Consider the following 16,188-nt stretch of genomic DNA (forward strand, 5'->3'; position numbering starts at 1 on the left):
AACATTTACAAAAATCACGTAGTCAACCAAAATGAATCCTTCTTAGATTTTATCCTTTTAAATGTTCGCAGCAGTTAAATGCACCTCATGAGTGCCAATCTTTTGTCCTTGTAATGTCTCAAGGGATTGTATTAAAACGATCAATACTAGGATGAAATGGCATTTTGAAATGCGCTATTTGAGCGTCTATTGTAAATACTTAGGAAGATTTTCGCTGCGATGGTTTCTTCCCGCCTTGGTCCTGCACCTGGTTGCTTGTCGTACCAGCCACGTTATCCATATTTGTAACTTTTTCGCGTTAAAAGTGTATTTTGGCTGCACTTTTAGACACAATATTATTATATAAAGACTTAAGGTTATACAAAACTTTTAAAAGATCCAAAAACTAGCAGAATTTAACACAAAATTTCCTTCGTAGTAGCCACTACGGCAAAACACCTCAACTCTCGTAGTAGACGCAACGCGACGGGAAGATGACGAGCTTATCGCACATTCTACGCATGACCGGATGTAAAATCTCGTTTCCGGCACTCGTACTAGATTCTCCCGTCCTCGAATCTTAAGGTCGCTATTCTCTATAGAACCATCAAACACTAATTTACCGATGGCATTTATTACTTTATGACAGCAACGAAACTCTACCCTGGTCCCAGAGGCTTTACTTACTCTTTCGTCTCTGTGGTTTTACGAGCCGCGAAGCGGCGAGAAAATTTGACGAGCCGCGAAGCGGTGAGAAGTAAGCGAAAGCCTCTGGTTGGAGACGGTTAGAAACTCACTTCCATGCAAAATAACCTGTCAATCAAACAGAATTAATCCCGTTAGCAAATAGCCAATCAAAACAGAGTTTCCCCCGTGACTTTCTTTATGCTTAGGGAGGGGAGGTCTAAACATTAAGACTACTTTAGGGGGGATAGCACAGTTTTGTTATTACACACACACCTGCTGCATAGGAATGTGACAGATCAGTGTTTACATCCTCGGACGAATGTCAAATACGATTCAAAATAATACTACTCCTTCAAAAAGTGCTAGGTCTCATCCATCGAAAATATGCCGTCATTGCAGAAGTAATATCGCTTGCGGAAGACCAAGAATCCATCTTTTTGGACCGAAATCGCGTAACGAAAATCTGCTCAAACGACTGTCTGACGTTCTTGATGCGGAGGTTCAGCCTCACGACAGCCTTTCAGAATATTTTTGTCAAAGTTGCTATCGAGAATTCTTGAAGGTTGAGAAAGTACTGCTTCAGAGCAAACAGATTGAAGCTTTTAGAGGCAAACATAAAACTTCCATCGAAGAACAACTTACTAAAGGTGTTCAAGGTGGCGAAGGCCGACAAAAGCGATGTAACCGAAATTCTCCTGCTTCAGTAGAACGTCAGAAGAGGCCAAAACCGCTCGGTCCTGCAAATGAGTCCAAGAAGAATTGTATACCGAGTGCTCGAAGAATATTACTTCCAAAAACGGATGACTTTGCCAGTAATAGTCATGAAACGATAGAAGGAGTAACGCGAATTGAAGAGGGACCAATTCTTGACACTTGCAAAACAGAGGTGAGAAATATTCTCGTTGTCGAGTTAAGTCAGGAGCCATTAGTAATGGGCTCCTGGTTAGGTGTAGTATTCTTTAAAATTTTCCTTCTTCTTGGTAAACGCAATGGAATTTTTTAATTGGGATAGCTTAAATTTAAAAGACCAAATTACTATTCACGGAGGCCAAAATAGATTTTTTTAGTGTCTTTAATTTCTGCCTTTTTAAGTATGAGCTATTCCATTTTTTTTTTCAGGTCCATTTAAGCTACCCTTCAAAGAAAGTAATCAAAGTTATCAAAGATGCTACAGATGCTAAAATTATTCGACAACTGGCTGACAGCTCATACAATTATGCAGCAAATGCTATTTGGAGCAAAATCCAGCTAAAAAATGAACTGGCCAAGAAAATTGAAAAGGAAATTGACCAAGAATGCCAGAATATCTGCTGTACAAAACAACCCTCCATGCTGAGAAAATGTGATCCCAATAGTTTGATGAAGTTTTCAGATAAGGAATTTGAAGAGGAGCTTCAACTTCGTACACCGGTGTTCCACACATTTCTTAAGTCAGCTATGGGTGTTGAAAAACAGAAAAAAGTTAAGTCCTCTGCACCTGCAATGACAATGGCTGCTTCAGTCCTTTTGAAGCACAGGTGCCAAAGCATGTCAGCTCATGCTTACAGATATTCAGTTGGGGTCCTCTGGCACAGTGGTGCTAAAAAGCAGGTGCAACATAAATTACAAAGTCACATATAGTGTTAGCTCAGCCTAGTCCTAGGGCATTCCTATCTGAGAAGCACGTGAAGCACTGGGACTGTGAAAGAATAAAATATTGAGGAACAGGATAAACCTGGGGACTAGGCTGGTTTTTAGCTGATGAGATTAATTTTGCATTTGTTGTTGTTGTTGTTTTCATTATTTTCTCTCTTAGAGCACAAGCACTTAAAAAGTGTGCAACATAGTACTAAATAATTGATAAAGTATTTTTCATCAGCATGATTTTCTACAATATAGTGCAAATTGTTGAACAGTTTTAGTGTTTGCACTCTAGTGTTACTGATGAGTATTATTATTAATACAATTTTATTATTAATTTCAAATGAAAGTAAATTTGGACTTGAATTATCCAAAAAACTTCATGAAGCAAGGTTTTACTTAAGTTGGACTTAAGTAAGACTGCAATTAATTAGTATCGTATTAATAATTATGACTTCTTTTGAACAGGGTTTCCTCAGAAGCAACAGGTGGGATGTCTCTGCTAGCCATTCTAGCACTTTAAGCAAACTGGATGAAATGGGTCTGTTATCTGGGAGAGAATTGAAAGACTGGAAAGAAAATCTAGAGAGACATGCTTACATAAAAAAGGCATTATTAGAGGCAAGAAAGCACTGCCACAAGCCAGAGGAATGTATACCACAGGGATTTGTTACCACTGATGTCAGTGACCTCAATTTGTGCTTTCCAGCCCTTTCAATGTCTATGGACATTGACTTACCAAGCAGTGTCAATAATAATCCTCTTCATCACAATAACATGCATGTGGAACTTGAAATCGATATGGTAAATGATGGCAAGGACAATATGAAAGAAATCTTAATGAGGCAAGGCTGTGTTGAAACCTCAATATATAACATGTTTGAACTTATTGAGAAGGAGTTCCCTGACCTGAACTATGGTGACATTGATACATCTATGATTGATAAAGTACTAAAGATCCATGAAAGTCAGAAGCCAAAGAGTTATCAGATCATAGGTGACAATATTGACTTGTATGCAAAGGTAAAACACATGAGCTCTGAAAACAAGAACAAAAGCATTCATTGGTTTGCAATGAATGCTGTTCAAGATCGTATCACTAGGTTGGACCTACCGGATGATATGCCCATTAAAGATATCCTCGAAATGGAAAATATTGAGTTTTTACCATCATCAATTGATAATGAGAAATTTCTGCATGACTTAATTCCCTTATGTGCACGAATTGGCATTGAAAAGTTACCTGCACTGAAATGTTTCAAAGATGTCCAGATCAACCACATTCCTCACCAGTACTCAAAAGAAGCAAAAACAAAGTCAACTCAGGTACATAATGTAATATTTAGCTCTTGTAAGTTTGTCAGGGAGAGGTGATAGACAGATGTGGGAATTAATGTTCAATAAAATAAGACCAAAAAATAAATGGATAAACTAAGTAAAAAGGAAATAAAACAACCATTCAATAAAATAGCTGTAATTCTTTCAAGGTAGTGCTTTGGGATCAAAAAGACTGGAAACTTGATATGATAAATGCAGTATCTGCTGCAGATACTGCATTTATCATGTCACGGTAACATGCTACTGTGATATCACCGTTTGCTCTTGTCTAATCAGAAGTTAATAGTAAAATGTATAGTAAATTTTGTTAAATATGATATTAAATCTACTGTAATGCAATCTTTTTTCAAAAGTCCCTTCCGATATTCTTATAAATACACCCAAAGTCCCTCAACTGTGTATAGCAAAATTGTTGATTGATTTGATTGAATTTCAGGAACCTCTTGGTATTGTTTTCAAGAATGAAAACTTGAATGATGAAATGATTGACATCATCCAAACCATCCATGAAAAATTCCTTCCTGTAACATTACAAGAAAAACTCACAGAAGATGGGGATACCATCCTAGCAACTGAGGTCGCAGAGAAAATTTTCTTCGGTGGTGACCAGCTCACAGATGAAAGAGCCCGAAATTCTGTGTATGCCAGAAGTGACGGTGATTCAGAGTTTGAAAGACTGGAGGGCCTTATCCCTAAAGTAGAAGACTGGCATGCCATCAGACTTGTGTATCAGGTACATAGAAATCAAACTCTGCCATGAAAGTTATGGCCTTCAAGGCTTCTGGAGTACTCATGCTCTAATAGTATTTATCAAATTCCCTCGAATGTTTGCCGGTTAAATATTAACCAAAAACTTGCTTCTATTAAAATTTACATTTCGAAAAAGTAAAATTTATTTTTTTCCATAATTTTGTAAAAGTATTGTATTCATTTCGTAGTTATATTTAAGTTATATTTAATTTCAAGTAGACAAATGAAGGTTTCATTTTACTGCTAAAGGCAATGTTTATTAATTTTATGTTCCAGATAATGTATGATATACTATATCATCCAGGCTCTGCCAACGATGTGGGCAGCATGTGCTCGAACATGAATGTCACCAATAACATCAATGCAAAAACAACAAATGTCCTTGACAATTTTAACTACTGTAAAGATTATGTTAAAGTTGAGACAGAAGCATTTGTTGTGGCTGGTATCATGTCTCATTTCAACATGGAATCCTTAAATTGCAACATAACCATCCCCAATTATGTTGAAAATGCGACAAAGGAAGTTCGAATTATATGGCTGCACAAGCAAATGAAAGAAATGCTGGAAAGATTCATTATGACAAAGCAAAAAGAGGAGCTGGACCAACTACTTCAAGAAGTCCATCAAGCCAATCAACCTCGTCAGAAAAAAGTGTATTTGTGTCGATGCTGCAACAAGTCATACGTGTACAAGAAGTGCCTTGATCGCCATGAAAAAAAAGAGCATCCTGAATTTGAACAGCCAACAGAATTAAAGACAACAGAAATACACGATTCCAAGTCAATAAGAGAGAAAGACGACTGCATCTACAACTATGCTTGTGCACGATTGGGTTTGGGATTACTGCTTCACAATTTTGATGATTCGGTTAGGGAAGGAGATGGTGAGAGAACATTACGGTGCTGGAAGTTTTTAATGTTGATATACAAGTGCTACAACCATACAAAGTATGCAGTGGCTGCTTTACAGCTATTGGCAAATGTCAATGCCATGCTGTCTCCAAGAAAGGCTCACTCCCTTGTGTGGAACAGGACCATAAATAATAAAGGAGGAAAAGGAAAGAACATATCCTTGGATTTACGAATGGAACATATTGTTCACCTGCACAAAGAGATGCTTGCCAACCTTGGAGTTAACCTCACCCCTGAATGTGCTGCTAGAAGTAGTAATGCTGTAAAACCTGTGGAAGAACTATTGAGAACAGTTGATAATGAACTTTTGTGCAAGAGACCATCTGGAAAGCACACAGTCACTCGATCTCAAAATGATTTTGAGCTCATTGTTAATGAGCTCCACAGTAAAGGAAGGGTGTTCCAGTGGAGGCCTGAGGAACACAGGCATTATCAATGTTTTCCCGAATTTAAGAAAACGCTGGTGAACAACCTTAATTACAAAACACTCAACAAATGGATTAATGAGCACAAGAAGCAGTGGTCCAAAAGAGGAAATTGAAGAGCAAGCTGAACAGATTAAAGATTTTTGATGATTTTTCCTCAGTATTGTTTTCAAAAGCTGTAGATTTTCTTCAACCTTTAACAAAGGAATTATTTAAATAATTTAATGAAGACCTTGTATTTTTATACCAAAGGCATAGACATTCATTGAATTGCACTTGTTTATGGTGAGGTTACTTCAGCAAGACCAGTATAACTTTAACAGCTAAAACACCAAAAACTTCCAAATGCATTAAATTAAATGAATAGCGTGAGTTTTGCATTAATGTTCTGGTTGCTTGTGAATGTTTTTATGGTTGAACATTATTTGTTATTGCATAATTCTATATAGGTAGGTTTACAGAAAAGATTTATTGCCACATGTGAATGCATTACAACCTGCATAGTTACTGTGTAATAGTTTATAAGCCCCTTTTGTCTGTACAACAAGAATAATATTCTAACAGTTAAAAAGGTTTTGTTATATTGTCAAGACACTCTCATGTTGACAAAAAATACGTGGGTAGTTGAGTACCCCCAAGTTCAAAGAAGTAAAACTGTAACTCTTGAATCAGTCTAGTTAAATAACAAAACTTAAACATCATGGGTCTATAGAGACAAAACTAGCTATACTTAATGTTTTAACAGAACTTTATCCTAAAGTCTAATGGTCAGTATGTCATGTGTTTTAAACATGGCTTAAAATAAAAAACAACAACTTCAAACTAATTGTTGTTGTTATTGTTTTGCTGTTTTGTTTTTGTCTTGTTTTGTTTTTTTAATTTAATTGCTATTTGGTTGGAATCTTTTTGTCCTCATGAGACAAGACCATATCACCGACAATTTTGAATCACATCAACAATAGTTGTTTTGCATCATACTCTTCTCTCTATACAGTTAAATTCCATCTGAAAAATATATTCTACCGCGTGGAAAGCATAATAGAAATGAGATATATGCAAAATACTTGTAGTTATGTCATGCCTGTGAAAAACAGCAATAGAGTGGTAAAGTGTGACGTCACAAAAAGATTTTTGTCCGAAATTCTTGAATTGTTTGAGGAAATCGAACATGATGCCCTTTCAGAATATGCAAGCAGATTTTGAAAATTCTCAAAGTTTTATTTTATGATTTCATCACTTTACTACTCTATACAATATGATAAACTAAGTTGAAAGTAGAGCTTTTGTCTAGTTTGGCTAATTATAATATTGTTCATAGTAAATGCAATGTACTATCTTCAATTTGAGTTCTCCTCTCCTGCGGATGTACCACTAGACTGGGATTCATCAAAGGTTTTTCCATATGTAAGGTCATACCTTTCCTGAGGCACGTCTGGCTCCACTTGCTGTACTAAGTCAATTTCTTGAAAGCTTACATCCTCAAAGATTTCTGCAAACATTTGTAGGATAACAACTGCATGGGACTTCTTTAGCACAGGTAGATAAGTTACAATGTCATCGAGAGTAAAGATGTATTTACAGTGTTCAAGGACAGCTTTCACCAGAGACTTGCTAAAACCAGCTGTACATTCTGGGTTAAGGTAGGTACAGAGCCCTTTTTGCTCAGCTTGCATTTCTTCTATGAGGAGATCTTGCAAGAGCTTCCCGTCCTCTTTTGAGACAGTCCTCTTCTTTCTATCTTGCCTTGCAGTGCCATTTGTTTTGACAAATGATGGAATTGGTATTGGGCATTTCTCTTCGCAGTTGCAATCACTGTGACAGTTAACACAACACTTATGAGACCCACATTCAAATGTCAATTCATTAATTTGTTGAAATTCTGATGCAATTTGTTTTCTCAAACAAGTTTTAGTATTGTCACAATAACTCAAAATGGCATCCTCGCATTTCTTTAAATGGTGTCCATTATAAAGTAGGACAGCAAGAGCAGGTTGGCCATCTCGTCCTGCTCTTCCAATTTGCTGAACAAATTCTTCTACTTCTCTTGGAGGTCCATAATTGATCACCGTCCTTACATTGGGGAAGTTGACGCCCATACCCAATGCATTTGTGGCAAAAACAACTCTGCACACTCCATCTTTTTCATATAAAGAGTTCAAAATTCTCTCCTTTTGTTTAGCCAGTGTATTGTGGTGAAACATTCCAAATAATAAATTTGTGGACTCTTTTTCACAACCAGGAGGGAAATAACTTTCATCACCAAGCTCTGATTTAAACAACTGAAATAACTGCCCACAATCCTTGATGGACTTGCAATAGATAATTGTCCTCTCTAGTGCATTTTTTTGATCTCTTAGCCTTTCAATCAGCCATGCAAAGGTTTTCCAAATCTTAGTAGAAACAATCAACTTTGTAAGGTATATGTTTGCCCTGTATGGACTTACATAGATCAGTTCAAAGTCATCTCTCAAGGCAAGTGCATTTATAACAGCAGTTTGAGTTTCTAGCTTTGCTGTCGCAGTCAAAGATAGCATTGGAGTACCATTAGGTCCAAGGGATCGCAATTCGCCAATTCTTGAAAAGCATTTCCTAAAGGCAGCTTTCTGTGCTTTGTCAAATCCCCTGAAACAAGTTAAATGTTATAGGAAGTTTTAGAGAATTTTGTGAAATGAAGCAAGGCAGCACTATGATGGATTTGCATTTGCGCATTCGTGAATGTAATCATAATTATTAATAGTTCAGGTATTCATTCAAACACTCGTTGTATACAAAAATAACACAAATATCTCATGAAATATTCACCCGTGTTCCATCAACATATATACCAGAAATGACAAGACTAAGTTTTATAGTGTACCTACCATTTCGGTACGACGTGGGCTTCGTCTGTAACAAACGTTAACAGTCTGCTTTGGTAGTCTTTGCTAAGCAGCATCTGCCTCCACTTCTCATTTTGAAGAAAGCTTTCGGGACTGCCAAACACAAACGAATACTCTCCTCGAAGAATGGCATCATCATTGACTTCGTCGCCGCTCACAGCCGCCGCTGTTAGACCATAGCTTTGTAGTTCGCGAATGTGCGATTCTATCAATGATTTAAGAGGACAAATGACCATAATTATTGGATTCGTTGGATAAGAATATCCTCTTACTGACAACTGACGGCAAAGATCAGGCAGAAGCTGAAAAATCAATGACTTTCCATGTCCTGTTGGCAATATGGCGAAGACGTCTTTCCTGTTAATGAGGCCGTGAAGTGCTTTCTTTTGCTCTTCTGACAGGGCTTGGATGTTCTGAAAGCGGTATTCGAGAGCTATAGACACTATCTCTCCGAAAACAGCCTCCGAAACGAATTGATTCATGAAGAAATTTTAGAAAATGCAGAATACTTGAAAATACAACAAATGTTGGCTCAGAGTGACAAACTTGAAAAAAAAAAACCCATCCCTACCCTGGTCAAAAGTCAAATGGAAGTAAAAACTCCCTAACCCCTCACCCCTATGACAAACTCTTTTAAACCAATCACAGGCGAGGTGAAAAATTGACCAATCAATGAGCCAGAACAAATTTGTGAAATCTTTAATTTGATTGGCGCGGTGAGATCAGTAAATTAACCGTCTCCAACCAGAGGCTTTCGCTTACTTCTCACCGCTTCGCGGCTCGTCAAATTTTCTCGCCGCTTCGCGGCTCGTAAAACCACAGAGACGAAAGAGTAAGTAAAGCCTCTGGGACCAGGGTAACGAAACTCCATTGCGCCCTCCAAAGCTTCGCCATGACAGTGTTGACATTTGCACCTATAAACATCGAGAATCGCTTAGAGATCATTGTAATATACTCCATAAAAACTATGACATAAGGCTCTTACCATTCGTTAACGTTAATCTGGCCTTCAAATCGAGCCTCTAAAGTAGATGGTCGAAGGCCATCGACGTCTGTTTCTTCGTCTCCGTCTTCTAGATCTTGATCGCTATCGCTGGCTAGCGGTTCGTCTTGATATGGCTCCTCTACCATATTTTCTTCTTCGGAATTGCCTAATTCTGCACGAGATGATGAGCTTGAAGATTCTGAGTTGTCGGATTCGTTACAGGATTCGTCTGAATCACTAAAACTCTGGAGGTTTCCTCTGGACATGTTCGATTCGTTTTAGTATTCTTAGGATAGGTACACCATATGACATCACGCATAAATTAACTTACAAATATTCATTACCAGGCTCCGGTAAGATAATGGCCGAAACTAGCGCAGTTTTGAAGGGAAAAAAGTATATTAAATTTCTTTACAGAACAAATCTAAATATTTCAGGCGTGAACCAAAGACTATAAACTAAGAAAATTCATGGAAAAAAAAAACTTGTCATTTGCACTTTAAAGTGAAGTTTCAGGTGTAAACAAAGCAAGCGGATATTTGGAAGGATACCGAAACCCTCATGAGACCAGTTGATATTTTCGCGAAAATGGGAACTCGGCGAGATAATAGAGAGGACATATGGCGGATTTCAAGCATTTTTGCGCTGAGAAAGATCGGATTTGGGAACCGGTTTAACCACCACGAAAATATCAACAACGTGATTGCTCAGGTTGTACGAGATGTTAACTTTGTTTTAAGATTTTTGGACCTTGGGCTGAAGCTTCCAAAGGGATGTAATAACGGAGAATAATCCGAGGTAACTCAAAATCTCACTGTTTTCTTTGTAACGGCTTGAATTACGCGTTTGTATTCTAAGATTGTATTCGGTATCAATGCGCCTGCTCGGCGGACATGCTGTCTCGGATTTCTGGCCATGCTGGACCAGTCTCTTAGGAACTGACAAAAGAATTATGTTAGAGACACTGCCAAACAAGTTGAAAAGCTGCTTGCGCCCCCAAACTTCAGATGCAGTTGTTAAGGTTTGGAAAGGGTTTTGGACATCTCTATCGAATTGTAAACAACTGGGCTCCAGACAAAGAGCCCAATGCTTTCTTCTCTCAAGCTAAGGGGTGGATCAGCAATTTTTTCGAGTTCAATGGCAAAAGGGAGGGCTACGAGCGAAGCAGAATCACACCTTATATGCACATCATGGTGTCCCACATTCCCAAATTTTCAGATAAGTACAAAAATGTCAAAATCTTCACAGGCCAAGGGGTGGAGAGAAACAATGATGTGGCACGTTGTGTGATCCTCCGAAAATGTAACAAATGGGATTCAGCCGGGGATGTCCTGCGACAAGAGCAATGGGTGTTACACAGTCGTGAGAGGGAGGTGCACTCATACGTTAAAAGAAAACCCACTTAGGGACCGGTCATTATTTATCGCCTGGGGGGGGTCGGAGTATTTAGGGGGGGATCACATGGTTTTTTGAAGACCTTTAGGGGGGATCAGCCGTAATTGACAAGCATAATGGGGGGGATCAGACCAAAAAAAAAGGAATTTTAGGTCGCGCCAGGACCCCGGGTGATTGCATTTGTAAATACTTTGGTAGGATTTGCCGCTGGGACTCCCCCAACCATATATTCAAGACCACGTTCAGTTGTATTTTGTATTATATAAACTCTATTCTAGCCCAGACACAAAACCCAAACCCTTTTACAGACCCTCCATTTTGTAAAAAAGAATCACTATCGTAGTCTAACATACACGTTTTTATTCAGGCACGATCTAAATTAGAAAGGTAATCAAGATTTTGAGAATGGAATACTTACAATTGCTCAAAATTGTTTCATAACGTTTCAGTTTGTTTTATAGAGAATCGTAATCTAAAATCATAAACTTTCATTATTTTAATACGCGGCCGAATGAAAAAAACAACTAAAAAAGTGTTTATTTTGGTGAGGCTGTATCTTGTTCCGCTTCCGTGTCAGAATCTTCGGCAGCCCTCTCCACTGGCTCTTGCACAGTCTCCTCGTCAGATTCATCTGAATCCTCGCCCGAACTTGACCCTTTTTCAGCACCATTACTGCTATTCTCTTCGTTCATTCTGGCCACTACCACTTTCAAATTGCGTGCCAGCTCTGTTTCAAACACGCCTCTTTCCAAAAGCCATAGCAGAGGATCCAGGTGGAGACGCTTGACAAATCTCGCAGTGAATCCTGCATTAATACTTGAGACACATTTGTAAGTATTCTTTTCGAGTGAATCGAAAACCTCTTTAGCTACCTCTTTTGAGGTAAGTTTTTCTAGGAGAAGTGCTGCTCGCTGATGCAACCTTTTCTCCTTGATTTTTTTCACTTTTCTCTTGTTTTCTTTTTTTCTTCGGGATTGGCCGTTGTTCCCCATGGGAGATGGGAACTTTCTCTTCAAGCTCATGAGGGTGGTCGTGAGCGCATTGGAGGCTTTCTGCAGCTCTTGGTGTATGGCCTTCACTCGCTCTTGAGCTTCCTGGAAATATTTGAGCTCATCACTTGCAAACGACCTTAAAGTGGAGAGGCAGAGAGCGACGATGACTATGTTTTCGTGGATTTGGATGAACAGCCTGAGATTGGCACTTCCTCGACAATTCAGTTCGTATCTGACGAGCAAATATTTACCGTTGTGGTTCAAGGTCCATGAGACGTAAGTACCACTATTAAAATATCACTTGCATATTCAAAAAGTTATTTGGCGGTGGCTGGGAGAAAAGGGGGGGGGGATCATGAAACTTTCCACTACCGATAAGGGGGGATCTCTAAAAAACCAGATACTCTACGGGGGGATCAGGTAAATGCTTCGATGTGACAACAAAAATACTCCGACCCCCCCCAGGCGATAAATAATGACCGGTCCCTTATTGGGATGAGGAAATCAGAGAAAAAAGACAAAACAAACGCAAGAGCCAAGGTAATCAACAATCAAGTGAAGCTGACCCTGAATTGCATACTTCTCAGCCCACTAGCCTAACCGAACCTGACTTTGAAAAAATGTCAGTAAAGGAATTAAAAAATGAACTTAAGCAGAAAAATGGCAAAGGATTCAGTCATAAAAAAAAAGCTGAACTCATTAAACAACTAAAGGAAATTTGTGCACAGGAAAGTACACATCCAAGGCAGTCAGCTCAGTGCAGTGGCAGCTCATGAAACTATCAAAAATTCAAAAGCTTTTACACTACATAGAATTTAAAAATGTAAGACACTTTAAATATAATAAGCTGTCAATCCAAAGCAGACACTCTGGAAGGTATTAAAGAAAATGATAACTTTGCCTGATAGAATCTTAAGAAGAAAACTAACTTTCAGCAAGACCTAGTGGACCATTCTTTGGTACTGGTCAATAAACATCATGTGTAATAACTACATTTGTAAATTATAGCAAAGAAACTAACCTAAAATGAAAGAAAGTCTATCAACCTTCCATAAGTGTCTGCTTTGAATTGCCATTGATTCTAGAGAACCCTTTTACTCCCAATGGTTAACTTCAAAAAAGGGTTAAAGGAGTGCCAAACAACAAAAAGTGAAAAATTAAAAAAAACAAAGACGAACTACAACAAACAAAAGAATATAATGCAAACAAGAGAAAAACAAAGGCCAAAGGATCAAGTATACAACACATTCAGTAATTGTGACTTCTGCTGGTCTCCTTTCAATTCCCCCCCAAAAAAAGAAAAATCGAACAAATAGTAATTGGGGAAAAGGGTTGAATTAAAAAGCACTAACCTATGGTACAAAGGTACATGGCTGTCGGCTGAAGTCCAGGGAAAGCTTCTCAATAAGCATTCGTTGATCTTCTTGAAGCTTTCCCTGTACTACAGAAAAGGTTTTTGGGTGACTTAAAAAGAAATAGCCTCACTTTAATAGGATATTTTACCCGAACCCCATCCCCATTACTGTCACACACAACATCCCAGTTTTCAGGAAATTTGCACCTATCAAAATCAGTTTTTTCTAATAAAATATGCCCTTTCTGCCTAGCTTCCCTCCCCTTTCCATGAAACAAAAACCTTGAACAATCATAATTAAAATCTAAAATAAAATTGCCCCTATTTTTATTTTTCAATTTGGCAAGAATTGATGCCCTAAGGGCATCAATGTTTTGAATAAGCCTTTCCTGGCTTATGTTTGGCTTGTTGTAGGATCTGTTGTAAGAGAAAGAAAAAGAAAACCAGGATAAGTTAACAGGGTTTCACAGACGTTATTCATTATAAATAAACAATGTTGCAATACTACATCGTTATTGTAGAGTGATATAAAAATTATTACAAAGGGCAGAAAGGAGAAATTACTATTCCTGGAATCAATCTTAGCTTATGATAAACTTGCAGTTTCTGAGTTCATTTTTGTCTTCTTACTTACATTACAGTATGAAATATTGTATGTTCTCTGTAAAGATAAGAACCAAAATACCTGATTAGATCGGTAGTGAGGTTTTCTTCATCCTCCCAACTATTAAAGAAGGCGCTAAAGCCTTTCCACTTGATTAAAAATTGGGTCTGGAAGTGGAAGGTAAAAGGCCTTAAATATGCACCACAAGGGTAATATAATAACACCACAAGGCTAATATAATAATTATTTACTCACCGTCGATCGTGTGGTCCTCTTCGACACGAGCCTCTCAACGGGAAAATAGTCCTTGGAGGCAGTAGTTTTCTTTTTCTTGAGATTCTGATGTCCCCATACAAGATCAGCAGAGGATATTTTCTGCATTTGCCGAAACAAACCGCGGGTATTTCGGCTCGAACTTCTCACTCCGTCTGCCATTATGCATGAATCATTCTACTCACCGTAATCGGATAGTAGAGCGCATGTGCAGTAAGAATTTGTCTGGATTTGTGTGCCCCCATTTCAAACCGCTGGCTGTCTTGGATTTCTGGCCATGTCTTCATATCCAGGCCAAATGCTATATGCTATGCAACTTTTATAATCTGCATCTAATGGAAATGTCATTTCTTATTAAATAGAGGCTGACTGGTTTTCTTTGTCAGTAATGCCCTTCAATAATTGTACAAACTGGTGTTTTGTTTTCTTAGAAATGTTTTTAATTCCTCGTTTCTTTAATTTTCCTTAAGCTGAGGCAATCTCATTTTTGTAAAGTCAATTGAGCTCAAAGGCCCAGTAGATTGAGTTTGAGATGCAACAGCACTTTAGCCAACATGCAGATCAGATTGAGATGGAGTAGTAACTTCTGGGGGTGAATTTTTTTTTCTTTTTTTGGAATATGTCCTCCTCCCAGTACTCTGTTTTGTGTTTCTGATAGCATCTGGGCTCCCGTTCCCTTTTTCGTAGATGCCATTGACGTGACTCTTGACGGAGAACGTCACCAACCGAGTCCCACTTGTTTGATTTCCTTAAAACAATGGACCTTGCAACATCATTGTTTTTTTCTACTCCTTGCCCTGTGAATAGTTTGACTGCTTTGTACATTTGAAAAAACCATGGGATGTGGGAAACCATTATATGCATGTATGGGGTAACTCTTTTTCGTTCATAACCTTGCTTTAATCCTGCAAGAGAGATAAAATCATTCACCCATTGTTTTTCTTTCAACCAAAACTCTGTGGGGCTGGTATTTGGTTGCCAGTTACTGAGACCTTTTGTACAGGGCTGCGAAGGTCACCCATATTTTTATGATCTTTTCAGCAGTTTCAGGCCTCAAGAAAACAGTCATTTTCTCTGAAAGGTGATACAGCAGTGCTTTCTTATCGTTTCCCATGAGACTTGTCCAGTCGTGAACAGAACTTTCTTTGCCATCTGCATTCGTTCTTTTCCAAATATTGAAAGATACTCCACAAGACCTTATGCTGTTAATCAACTTATTTAGGTGTCCCTGTTTGTTGCTGGTGTTTAGAATACTCTCCTCAATATCCCAATCAATAACTTCTGTTATTAAATTGGAAGTTGACACATCAGTTATTCTTAAAAAGAGGTGAAGTTTATCAACAATAATATGGTCCAACTCAATGTGCAGAAAGGGTTCCTTACAGCAGCCATAATTATCCTTGATTTTTTTCATATTTCTCTCATTTACTGTAAAGACCTTGATAGTGGCTTTGAATTGAATTAAGTGAAATGTTCATCTGTGTTCCATCTGTCATCCTTGTGGAACTTACACCATGCACATGCGTAGTTAGCTGTTGCTCCATTTAAACCTAACATGATAAGAATGAATTTGTAGTCACCACCAAGGAAAAATTCTGTTTTGATTTCAGTATGGCCAACAGTGACTTTAGCTTCTGTAATGATACAGTTAATTTCACTAAAAATGTTTCCAAAGGACTCTTTGAGAGAGGTATAGTCTTCTTTCCCATTAAGGATAGCAAGAGTTCTGTTTCCTTTGGCTGTCATAACTTGATGACCTGTCTGTAAAATTGAAAAGGACAACAATACAAAGCTGGAATTCCGAGTCATACGAGCCCCATCACCATTTATATTGATTTGGATTTTTTCAGTTGCTGGGTTTTCTCTCAGGTACTCTACTACATGCTCCTTGATAAGCTCCTTAACAGCACTAACTTTTGCCTCAGGTGCTTTTCCTAGTAGGCTGTCTATGTGGCATAGCTTATATAAATTAGCTCTGCATTGCTGAATCAGA

The 16,188-nt window shown here is 38.2% G+C and overlaps 3 protein-coding genes and 1 pseudogene across 5 annotated transcripts; 1 reads left to right on the forward strand and 3 right to left on the reverse strand.

Annotated features, from left to right (window-relative positions):
• Positions 1 to 785: 785 nt before the first annotated feature.
• LOC111333420 (uncharacterized) lies at positions 786 to 6,565 on the forward strand. Of its 2 annotated transcripts, none has more exons than XM_022938985.2 (5): positions 786 to 1,552; positions 1,786 to 2,256; positions 2,755 to 3,612; positions 4,061 to 4,357; positions 4,651 to 6,565. In XM_022938985.2, exons 1-5 carry the CDS (start codon positions 986 to 988, stop codon positions 5,827 to 5,829), a joined length of 3,372 nt encoding a protein of 1,123 aa, XP_022794720.2. In that variant the 5' UTR covers positions 786 to 985; the 3' UTR covers positions 5,830 to 6,565. The 2 variants fall into 2 exon arrangements, with proteins under 2 accessions (XP_022794720.2, XP_088581377.1); XM_088725251.1 differs by having other exon boundaries at positions 2,755 to 2,967.
• LOC111333389 (uncharacterized) lies at positions 6,164 to 9,452 on the reverse strand. The gene is made up of 2 exons (XM_022938938.2): positions 8,575 to 9,452; positions 6,164 to 8,335 (listed from the first exon to the last, which is right to left on the reverse strand). Exons 1-2 carry the CDS (start codon positions 9,072 to 9,074, stop codon positions 7,051 to 7,053), a joined length of 1,785 nt encoding a protein of 594 aa, XP_022794673.2. The 5' UTR covers positions 9,075 to 9,452; the 3' UTR covers positions 6,164 to 7,050.
• LOC148743275 (uncharacterized) lies at positions 9,276 to 9,785 on the reverse strand. The gene is made up of 2 exons (XM_088725268.1): positions 9,578 to 9,785; positions 9,276 to 9,506 (listed from the first exon to the last, which is right to left on the reverse strand). Exons 1-2 carry the CDS (start codon positions 9,721 to 9,723, stop codon positions 9,323 to 9,325), a joined length of 330 nt encoding a protein of 109 aa, XP_088581394.1. The 5' UTR covers positions 9,724 to 9,785; the 3' UTR covers positions 9,276 to 9,322.
• A 2,910-nt stretch (positions 9,786 to 12,695) lies between these two features.
• On the reverse strand, positions 12,696 to 16,132 carry LOC111333421 (uncharacterized; annotated as a pseudogene). Its single transcript, XR_015988713.1, has 2 exons — positions 14,004 to 16,132; positions 12,696 to 13,735 (listed from the first exon to the last, which is right to left on the reverse strand). The product of XR_015988713.1 is annotated as an uncharacterized LOC111333421 (transcript).
• Positions 16,133 to 16,188: the final 56 nt, after the last annotated feature.

The sequence above is a fragment of the Stylophora pistillata genome, chromosome 1 (assembly GCF_964205215.1).
Source record: "Stylophora pistillata chromosome 1, jaStyPist1.2, whole genome shotgun sequence".
NCBI classification, from domain to species: Eukaryota; Metazoa; Cnidaria; class Anthozoa; order Scleractinia; family Pocilloporidae; genus Stylophora; species Stylophora pistillata.

What these genes read in the sequence shown, in the direction of transcription:
- LOC111333420 (XM_022938985.2), top strand. Translation starts at nt 986, where the DNA reads ATGTCAAATACGATTCAAAATAATACTACTCCTTCAAAAAGTGCTAGG. An exon ending in TTGACACTTGCAAAACAGAG is followed by an intron (nt 1,553 to 1,785) that starts GTGAGAAATATT and finishes TTTTTTTTTCAG; the next exon opens with GTCCATTTAAGCTACCCTTC. An exon ending in CCATCAGACTTGTGTATCAG is followed by an intron (nt 4,358 to 4,650) that starts GTACATAGAAAT and finishes TTTATGTTCCAG; the next exon opens with ATAATGTATGATATACTATA.
- LOC148743275 (XM_088725268.1), bottom strand. Translation starts at nt 9,723, where the DNA reads ATGGTAGAGGAGCCATATCAAGACGAACCGCTAGCCAGCGATAGCGAT. An exon ending in CAGATTAACGTTAACGAATG is followed by an intron (nt 9,507 to 9,577) that starts GTAAGAGCCTTA and finishes CGATGTTTATAG; the next exon opens with GTGCAAATGTCAACACTGTC.
- LOC111333389 (XM_022938938.2), bottom strand. Translation starts at nt 9,074, where the DNA reads ATGAATCAATTCGTTTCGGAGGCTGTTTTCGGAGAGATAGTGTCTATA. An exon ending in GCCCACGTCGTACCGAAATG is followed by an intron (nt 8,336 to 8,574) that starts GTAGGTACACTA and finishes AACTTGTTTCAG; the next exon opens with GGGATTTGACAAAGCACAGA.